General features: G+C 37.2%; 2 protein-coding genes across 2 annotated transcripts; one reads left to right on the top strand and one right to left on the bottom strand.

Annotated features, from left to right (window-relative positions):
• Nucleotides 1–367: 367 nt before the first annotated feature.
• Nucleotides 368–4,260, top strand: LOC126370573 (NAD-dependent protein deacetylase Sirt6). Its single transcript, XM_050015517.1, has 6 exons — nt 368–557; nt 633–760; nt 929–1,171; nt 1,618–1,791; nt 2,707–2,830; nt 3,224–4,260. The coding sequence occupies exons 1-6, from the start codon at nt 492–494 to the stop codon at nt 3,725–3,727; spliced, it is 1,239 nt and encodes a 412-aa protein (XP_049871474.1). The 5' UTR covers nt 368–491; the 3' UTR covers nt 3,728–4,260.
• On the bottom strand, nt 3,857–10,162 carry LOC126370555 (dolichol kinase). The gene is made up of 9 exons (XM_050015468.1): nt 9,938–10,162; nt 9,580–9,830; nt 8,893–9,125; nt 8,216–8,404; nt 7,472–7,681; nt 6,976–7,050; nt 6,301–6,484; nt 5,873–5,950; nt 3,857–5,119 (listed from the first exon to the last, which is right to left on the bottom strand). The coding sequence occupies exons 1-9, from the start codon at nt 10,087–10,089 to the stop codon at nt 4,971–4,973; spliced, it is 1,521 nt and encodes a 506-aa protein (XP_049871425.1). The 5' UTR covers nt 10,090–10,162; the 3' UTR covers nt 3,857–4,970.
• Between the last annotated feature and the right edge of the window lie 46 nt (nt 10,163–10,208).

Here is a 10,208-nt window from a genome sequence, read left to right as displayed (position 1 = left end):
TTTGCGATTATTTTTTTATCAGTTTTAAAAATATTTTGGTTTGGCCACTAATACTTTTAAGCCAATCCAAAATGTTGTATCTTATTTGTAAGACTTTTTGAAAATGAAAGAGGTACTATATTATTAAGCAAAATCTTTCTATCATTGCCAAAGCTCGAAAATCCACGAAATTGGCGTTATTTGTAAAAATCCATTGAGTTAGCTGGGCTTTGAGTCGAAGGCTTTGAGTCACGAGCCCAAACCCCAACCCCAGAAAAAAATGTTTTTCCTTTTAAAAAAAGTGCTTAGGTCTGGGAATGAGCCATTTAAGCCAACATTCAATGTAAAAATTCCATTCATTTCATTCGTTCAGTTAATTCTGCGGAAGACCAAACAGACAAAACAGACATAAAACTGGCTATTGTTAGTTTTTTCTGTTTTTAATACGTTTTCTAAATAAAATATATAACTTATGACTGAATAAAGTGTTTTATATGTGAAATATATCCAATATGTCTTGCAATTATGCTGATGGTTTGTCTCCTTACGAAAACAAGGGTGTTTTGGGTGTACCAGAAGTAAGTTTTTCCCCCGTGAATAATTATTTATGTTTAACTCTATTGTACTTAGTGGAATTTGTGTGATTCTTCCAGAAATTTGACTCTGTAGAGAAGTTCAATAAGAAATGTGAGCTGTTGGCTCAATTCATATGCCAGAGTAAACATGTGGTGGTGCACACAGGAGCAGGCATCAGCACTTCTGCAGGCATTCCGGACTTCAGGTTAGATAATCGTTGCAAAAACTCACATTTCTAATACCTATTTGAGGTAGAGAAGGTATTGGTTTAGCCTAATGTTACAGCCCACTGGGCAAAGGCCACAAATTATCAGGAAAATCTTGCATCCATTTTTTAATCATTAGAATTAAATACTTTTCCTTATTATTTCAGAGGCCCTAATGGAGTATGGACATTAGAGAAGCAAGGCAAGAAACCAACTACTAATGTATCATTTGCTGATGCAAAACCAACCAAAACCCATATGATTCTAAAGAAATTGGTAGAATGTAATAAAGTGCACTATATAGTCAGCCAGAACATTGATGGGCTGCACCTCAAGTCTGGGTTACAGAGGAAGTACCTCGCTGAACTGCATGGCAATATGTTCATTGATGAATGTAATCTGTGTAAAAGGTAAAACATTACATAAATGTTCATATTTCCCACTTGTGACTAACATTTAAAATACCCTGATTCTGTTCTAATAATTCCTATTAGTCTTTAGCTAATATTTGTATATTTTTTAAATATTTGTTAGAAAGTTGTGTAGGACTAATAATGAAGTGCACTTCCATCATAGAAAAGGCATTAATAAAATAAATCAATTAATTGTTATTACAAAACAATGACTACAAGATAAATTAGGTTTAAAATATAGTCCGTTTCACGGAAAAAGTCGCGCCCGCGAAGCTAATGTAGTAAATTCTGCATAAAATATGACTGCATAGAATTGATACTGTATAATACGCTACTGTAGTGTTAAAATCCTTATCAACAAACGGATTATTATTTTAAACCTAGTTTATCTTATGCCTTCATTTTATAATACAATAACTCTTTTAATTATTTAAATTCCCCAGGCAGTTTGTCCGTAGCCGGCCGGTAGAAACAGTAGGCAAGAAGTGCAGTGGAGTGCCATGTGCTTCAGAGCACGTTGGTGGAAGACCATGCAGGGGCAGACTGTATGATGGAGTGCTGGACTGGGAACACAGCCTGCCTGAGAACGACCTTCTGATGGCTGAGTGGCATTCTAGGTGAGATATTGAATCTATAGTTACCAAAATAGAATAAAAACAGCCTTTATTCTCTAACTTTATACATACAACTCACATGGTACATCCATCGCAAGATGAATTGATTTTTTTTTTAATTTTTGTGCCCAAACATGCGATCGGTCGAGTGACCATAAGCAGTTTTGATGGTTTGGTTTTATTAACATGCAGGACAATCCCCCTCATTAGAAGGCTGCCTTCATTAAGGTGCTACTGTATGTTATCCCATATGTGCGTCCTTTTGAGGCGTCTCATATAGTGGTTGTCAGGTACTCAAATTGAGTACCTACACTGAGCTTTCTGTTATATCGACGTGATAGGTGGTGAGCCGTATCGCCCTCTGATGGCGACCGGCACGAACTCGTACGCCGATTCCAATTTAGCATACTTCACGTGCTTCCTCTGAGCCGCAGCTTCGGCCGCTGCACCGGTCGAAAATTATGTACACACAGGTTGCGCTCAGAGGACGCAGCACCCTCCGCACCAGGGAATCAGCACTGAACGTCCGCCGAAACGAGGGCCCGTCTTAGTAAATCGTTGACGTCATAATGTCTCGGGCGTAGACCAGCTCAAAGCCTACAGTGCAATCCATGGTGACCATTAGCCTCCAACAGCGCATCGCAGACATAGGGATGAGACTCGCAAACCGCACAACCTAAGCGACCGCTATTCTTAAGGTGTCGTTGTCCAACAGAGTGTGCACATGCGGAGAAGGCATGCAACCATATTCTTGAATCTGGACTACTCGCTGTACGACGGGCAAGTTCGGAACCCGATGACTCAGACCCAGTTCAGACAGGAAGCCTCGGGAAACTATTTCGTCCCACCCTCTCTGACTCAGCAACAAATAAAATTTAATTTCCATCCTCATCTTCAATCATTCTTGTTTTGTTTCAGTATTGCAGACCTGAGCATATGTTTAGGAACAACACTACAAATAGTGCCTAGTGGTAATCTTCCTCTAGAGACTGCCAAATATGGTGGGACATTAGTTATATGTAATCTGCAGCCTACTAAACATGTAAGCTCTTTTATACACTTATACCCTTTGCTAAAATCTATTTAATTTAAAGAGTATTTTTTGATGGTTTTTTATGACTAATGACAGTGCAAGAAGCAAAAGTGGTCTGTCAGGATCATAGAAATGGAATTCCGTAGTCTCTGCGTACTATTGAAATAGGTGATGGTGACATGATCTTATGTAAAATGATTAAAACACATATTACCGGGTTCTTACCGCGATAAAATCAGGGATATGAGATTCTCGATATTTCAACACTTGCCATGTGCCATGATCACTGGATGTCTGATGAAATTTTAGTGGAGTAGGTAGATCCATAATTTTATTAGGAGAAACACATCTGTCTACCCTCGAACAATGTATAGCTAAAATTGTATAAATATTGCTTTTCAGGATAATAAAGCAGATTTAGTAATAAACTACTATGTAGATGATGTATTAGAAAAGGTAATGAGCATCCTCAGCTTAGACATTCCAACATACAATGAAGCAGACAACTTGACGAAACTGGCAGAAAACACCATTGTTGATTGGACAATCGACAGGAAAGATGTGTTAGCATTAGAGAAGATATTCAAAGCTAAGTGCAAAGGCGTGAAGAAGAAAAGAAGCTTGATAAAGAAAAGGAATAGTGTACAAAGCACTGAAGTAGATGATAAGTCAAAAATAATAAAGCTTGAAGTTAAAGAAGAAAGGCGCAATGATGATGAAACAAACATTAACCAATCAAATGTAGAACTTAAAGAAGAAAGAATGGATGATGAGGAAAATGATGAATCAATTAATGAAATAAATCTTACGAAGAATGTAACAAATGCCGATATAGCCGTTGACAATAGTGCTACAAAAACTGTTACAAATGGTGAAACAAAGACTGATGATGAAATTATGCAGTAGAAAATAAAACTGAACAAAGACATGTAAATGATGTAGTGTAGTGAACAATTTATGTTAATAATCTTAAATATAAGTACGTTTTTATTTTTTTAATAAATGATCTCAATAAATAACTTTTAAAATAATTAATTTAATATTTCAATAAATTACATTTTCTTATTTACATTATTTCACGTTATAGTACTCTTTGGCGTGGCAATATTCTATAAATTTTATTATATAAAAAAGTACTCGCAAAATCACATACATGGAATGTATTCAATCCCAAATAGTGTTGGAAATATAGTAAAATAAGTACATTATCATATCCAAACAACACAAATAACAGTTAATCCATTGTAAAGTATAAAAAAATGGAAAATAATAGATGGCACAAAATATTTTACTTTGGCAAGAACTGATATTAGGCAGCTAAATTACTCAATTGTATTTTATGTTTATTTTTACTTTTTTAAAGAACGTCTAGGGCCGAGATTTTCTTGCAGCTTCTTTTCCCCGGCTATACACGTTGTGAGAAGCTGCAGTAGTTTTAGGCGGATGAGACGTTCGTTATGTAAAAATTGACGATTCAAAGTGTAACTATGTTACCTACTGAATAAAGATATTTTTGAATTTGAATATAACTGGAAAACATTTGTACAACCCCTGTTTCTAATAGTGTTCGCCCTTCGAGATAAAGTTTGTAGAAACTAGTTTTTTTTATTTAGTCCAGTAGCCGTAGCATGGAGCCTGCATATCACGTGACGCGACAAATGAACCAATGGCATCGGGTAATATATCTTGGAGTCAGTCAGTTCCTTTATCCCCAATAAACATGGTTCCATCATATTCAACCGCTAGACGGTATTTAATATTATAATGAACTAGGTAATAATAAATAGGATGTTAGTGACACTGTCCGCACAGAATACTGAGGGGGATGATTCAGCTCATGATTCTGAGTTACTGCAATGTAACTCAAAAATATTTAAAAACACTAACTTTTTGATGAGTTTTTTGAATGAGATGAGAAATTTCCCGCTATTCCCAGTAGTCTTACTAGTTAAACTACTGGGATTTTCCTTCCCAATATACTTACTGAATAATAAGACTTTGCTTTTCCCATTAGTTCTATTTTGTCTTTTTTTAAAACATGGACCTCCCTTTCTGTATGGTGTCACTAACACCCTTAAACGGTCTCCAAGCTGCGGTTACAATTGGGACAAAACTGGAACCATCAAATGTACGAGGCTCTTAAGCGCGGTCACGCGAGGAAGCTGGTGGCCTGGAGGGCGAGCAGGCTGACGAGCGGCAGCACCACGTTGTCCACCTGCTGCGTCTGCGCCTCCACCAGCGCTGACACCGCCGCCGCCACCCCCGTGCGCACCACCCAGTGCGGCGCGTCCAACCATTCTGAAACCAAATATTATTTTTTATAATTACTCCCATAGTGCATACAGAGCTAATCGCTGGTGTTACACAACATTTAGATTAAAATGTCTTGTGGGGCCTCTACGTGTTGGCTTTGGCCCCACGCACGTGTGGTACGTGTTTTAAGAATGAGGTACCAATAAATTGTCCTTTTAACACGTTGACAGTCCCCATACAAAATGTTTTGACTTCCTTGCAAGTCCCGTATATTACTTCAATTTTTATACGTCCTGTTAAAAACGTTAATAATAAGTGGACTCACTCGCCCTTAGTGCGTACTTGGTCGTTCTTAGTGACCCATGTATGGGTCACGGACGTATGGAGCTAGTCCGTCATGACCCGTATATGGATCACTGGACTGTCAACGTGTTAAGAAATGATATTTGGGTTTATTTTATTTTTTTATTTGATATTTTGATTTTTCGTATGTTTATGTCCTTTGTATATGCTGTTGTGCAATAAAGTATTATTGATTGATTGATTGATTTGGGCGATGATTTATGATAAGATATTTATTCCATTCCTGATGTTTTACAGAGGTCTTTAAAAGTAGAGGAAATTACATAAAGTAAGTATTAAGTATAGTAGTAAGTATTTGATGGTAAACTGTCGCTGTACGCCTTATCCCCAAAGAGGTAGGCAGAGGTTAGAGAAATTTAAATCGAAAAATGTTAATGGTGACATAGAATAAGGAATAATACTACTATCACGGCGACTAATCAAAAATACTCTTACCAAACAAATGTAAGAAGTAGACAGCCACCATTTGTAAGCCGACATTGAAAGCTGTTCCCTCCATAGTTCTGCTGCTGCCTGTAACAATAAGTACCTACATTATTATTGCATCTCTCTCTCTTTATTTAAGAGCTGCGCTCTTGTCGGTGGAGTAATCGCCACTCCTCTCTTCTTCCCGCCAAATCCTTCACCTTCTGATAGGTACGACACGACCTGCACCTTCTCTATTATTTGTTTCATAAATGTTCTCCTAGGTCTACCCCTTCCTCTCTTCCCTTCAATTTTTCCTTCTATGATGTTTGTTATAAATTAATCGTGTCGTGTGTGTATTATTGCATAAAACACATATTTAAACAAACATTTATTTAATAACCGTTGGTACCTCCCACGTAATAGGGGGTAGGCCTATTAAGCTAATGAGTACCAACCGGGCCAGTAATTGACTCCGTAGCGATGACCGAACCAGCTCGCGGCGGTGTCTCCGATGCCCGTAGCTAGTACTCCACTCATCAGCTCGAGCTCCATCTTGGAGCCCCTCCACGGCACCAGCGCCAATGGACACGCCAGCCCGAAGTACAGGTAGATGGGCGTCATCGCTAGCACGCCGCAATCCTGAGAGATGCACGAATGTCGTGTATTTTACAAAGTAATAAGCGTTGTTAGCGCAGCTTAAGAGTAGCATAGATCCATGTTCGTTTATTTTACACTAGCTAAATTCGGTGAATAATAAAAAAAAAATACTTTTTTGAAACACTTTTCTGTCAAACAGATTAACCCCCAACATACCCGCCAATAAACATTACATAATATAAGCTCACGAATATATCCCAATTGGGGTAGTCAGAGGTACATCCATCGCAAGATGAACTAAGGACCACACAACCACACCTAATCTCTAATTTGACTGGTATTCTTTCCGAGTTTTTGTTTCATCCTTCACCAATTTTACCAATAGTAATAAAAGGAAACAGCATAAAAATCCACCCACTGGTGCAAATGCTCCACTGTGCTATTAACCGGTCCCTACCGGTTACTTTAGGGGAGGCCTCTGCCCAGCATATAATGTAGGTTGTTTTATGTTAAGATTATATTTATAACACTACCTTTTCATCGCAGTAAATGTCGAAAGCTGCTTGCAGAGCTGCCGAAATCGGTTCAATGCGGGATAATCTTAACGCCTGAAAAATTATTTGCCGATTTTAATATTAATATTCTTTATTAAAAAAAAAACTCAAAATTAACCCTTATTATATTACAAGACAAGAGAGAATGTTAACAAAACATCATCCCTAAATATAATTAGCCGTCGCAGCACAACAATCTCGGCGTGAATTATTTCGACGGGTTTGTCTGCGTCTATTGGTCGAAGCCCTCGATATACCGCGGTGCGGTTGCAGAGCCAGCAGATTTGCAGTCAATATTATATAATTCTCATGTACCATTACTTAGGTTTTGCTTGAGAGCATTGTCAGGATGGTAGATATATCTCTCATCTCTTTCACACTAGGCTGTACACTATGTCGTCTCTCTGTCGTGCTGCATTCTAATCACACATTTAATGAAGCATGGAAGAATGTAATGCATAGAACAGAATCGTACCTCAAGAAGTATAATAATCCCAGCTGAGATACCAGAAGCGAGTACCATAAAGGGCACATCGTTCAGGATTCCAGTGAGGAACACCAGAGCCCCAAGGATGTGGTACGCCTTGCGTGCAGATGTCGTAGCCTTGTCCCCCGCCTCCGTGTGGTACATCAGAACCAGCACCGTTAAAACCACCAGAACAGACCACATTGTGAACAGATGCAGCTGGAAAAAATATAAGTCTCAATGAAAAAAAATGTTGCAATCTACTAAATGGATACTTGAGTATTTTATTATATAACATGAATGCTTTATTGCACAAACAGGAAATACAAAATGTGAAACAAAGAGAAATACAATAGGCGGCCTTATTACTAAGTAGCAGTCTCTCCCAGGCAACCTTTGAGTATAGGAGATATTATTTATTATTATATAATTTAGTGGGATAGTGCAGCATGGGAATACTTGTACATATATAAAAAAAAATAGATACACCTATGAGTACATAATAATACACATATAATTGTTTTAATACATACTGAAACTATTCGATATACTATGGAAGAAAAGGAGTAGATAAATTCTGAAGATGAAGACGAAATAGAATTAAGGAAATGTGCCTTCACTACACACATAATTATTTTACGGGTGAATTAATGATAAGTAAAGTCACTCATATCTTATTTACATTACAATACAAATCTCCAACTATACATAAATAATATAGTTGATTACATAAATGAAACTTGTAATACTTACTCTTACTTGCGAACCAATGATGTAATACACAAAGTCTGGCAAACATGTCTTACCAAGACACAAATGCAGCACTGTAAGTGCAAATACAGCACCAAAAGCAAAGATAATTCCCAAGACTTTCAAATTTTTATCTTCATCTTGCAAGAAATACAATGCTGTAACAATCAATCCGACTGTTGATAACACTGTCTGAAAATAGCCAATGAAATACTTGTCTCACAGGAGGTTAAAAAGGCCACATTGAAGCAATTCATCTAAAAAAGCAATATTGCTATTTGACATTTGTGTGTATTGTGCACTTACATTTTATGTGCAAATGTCAAATTGCAATATTGTTTTTTTAGATGAATTGCTACGATGTAGCCTTTAAAAGATTATGAGAATTGCACTAAGGCAGCTGCTATACTATTACCATAAGAATGTAACCCTAGTAACAATGTTACAAAATAAACAGCCTATATACGTCCCAATGCTGGACACAGGCCCCCTCCCATTCAACTGAAGAGGGTATGGAGCATACTCCACCACACTGCTCTAAACCTATGTCTAAAAATTTCTGAAAACATTTATTTACACCATAGACAAAATATTTACAAAGAGTAATATTAAAAAAAGTTCCAAAGTATTATAGTTTTAAAATTCTATCCAATTGCCAAATTAACACAGAATGTACTTACATATACATATATTGCAATGAATGTCATTTCATTGTCTTTCGCCAAGAGTTCTGGTGTCACAAATTCCGTATAGTAAATAGCTACACCCGTAACTATAAAGAGAACTACGCTCTGGCACATGATCATTGCCTCCCCCACTGTGAAGGTCCGAGGACATTGCACCAGGGCCAACTTTAACAACATGCTGTATGGATATACTGCTAGTACAGAAAACACCAATGCCATTGCTAAACCTGAAAAATAGAAATACTACATTTTTGTATGTAAACTTGAAAATATACATCTGGACACAAGCAATCACAAGGTTTATAAAATATTAATATTTTCACCTTTGTTGCTCTTAAACTCAAAAAGCTAAGCTCGGTGCGGTCTGGGTACTTAGTTAATATTGCGATGAATGCACAATCAAAGAGCACAAGTTCAGTCACTGAGCCTAGCGAATTATTTGTAAACAGTGGTGAAGATATGAACTATTACATGTTATAATTATAAAATTTGTTTTTGTAGGTGTTTTTGGTTTATTACAGAAACAACATGTAACCAGGAGGTCTTGTGCAACAGTTTAATTTATTACTTTGCAAGAAACTGATTGGACTTTTGCAGCTTATCATACCTCTGACTACTCCATTGGGATATAGTTGTGAGCTTATGTGTTGTTACTCTTAATGATAAATTATTAACACTTACCAAAATCTGTGTAGACATATATTGGCACGGTGGATAATAACATTGAGACTATGCACCCGGCATTCAACTTTGAGTAGAGTATCAAAGTAGACATGTAAAGGAACAGGGAGAAGAGTATACTGTAGCACAACAGGCCAAAACCGAGGAATGCTACGAGTTTGTACAGAGGAGATACTTTATATGCCACACTATATGATATAAGGATTGCTGGAATAAGCGCGCAACACCACAAGCCATTGCTATCCACCGGTCTGAAAAAACATAACACCATCAGTTATAAGAAAGCGTATTAAGTTGTGGCCCATTGTAAGCCGCAATGGATACATTGAACCGGATATTGATAACAAACCTTACTTACCTCGTTTCGATATGACTGCTCCTTATATTCCTTGTTACTTGCTTGTCTAAAGCGAATAATGTCTTGAAAGCTTTAGATGTTGTAAGTGTTGTCGGTATACATTCCAGTTCTTCGCAAGGCTTATTATAAGATATTCTTTTCTTTCTGAGCATTTTCTCTAAATCTTTCTTTCCAATTTTCCGCTATAAAACTCTGTCACCTCTAAACAAAATTGATTGACAGATATTTGAGTGAACTTTCTGTCACACATCACACAATCCATTCACTCATC

Source organism: Pectinophora gossypiella, chromosome 11 (genome assembly GCF_024362695.1).
Source record: "Pectinophora gossypiella chromosome 11, ilPecGoss1.1, whole genome shotgun sequence".
Classification (NCBI taxonomy): Eukaryota; Metazoa; Arthropoda; class Insecta; order Lepidoptera; family Gelechiidae; genus Pectinophora; species Pectinophora gossypiella.
This window is presented reverse-complemented; position numbering and strand designations above follow the sequence as displayed.

Coding starts and splice junctions, on each gene's coding strand:
- LOC126370573 (XM_050015517.1), top strand. CDS start 492: ATGTCTTGCAATTATGCTGATGGTTTGTCTCCTTACGAAAACAAGGGT. Junction 558..632: donor GTGTTTTGGGTGTACCAGAA/GTAAGTTTTTCC, acceptor TGATTCTTCCAG/AAATTTGACTCTGTAGAGAA. Junction 2,831..3,223: donor ATCTGCAGCCTACTAAACAT/GTAAGCTCTTTT, acceptor ATTGCTTTTCAG/GATAATAAAGCAGATTTAGT.
- LOC126370555 (XM_050015468.1), bottom strand. CDS start 10,089: ATGCTCAGAAAGAAAAGAATATCTTATAATAAGCCTTGCGAAGAACTG. Junction 7,051..7,471: donor GGATTATTATACTTCTTGAG/GTACGATTCTGT, acceptor ATAATTTTTCAG/GCGTTAAGATTATCCCGCAT. Junction 5,120..5,872: donor CTACTTCTTACATTTGTTTG/GTAAGAGTATTT, acceptor ATTTGGTTTCAG/AATGGTTGGACGCGCCGCAC.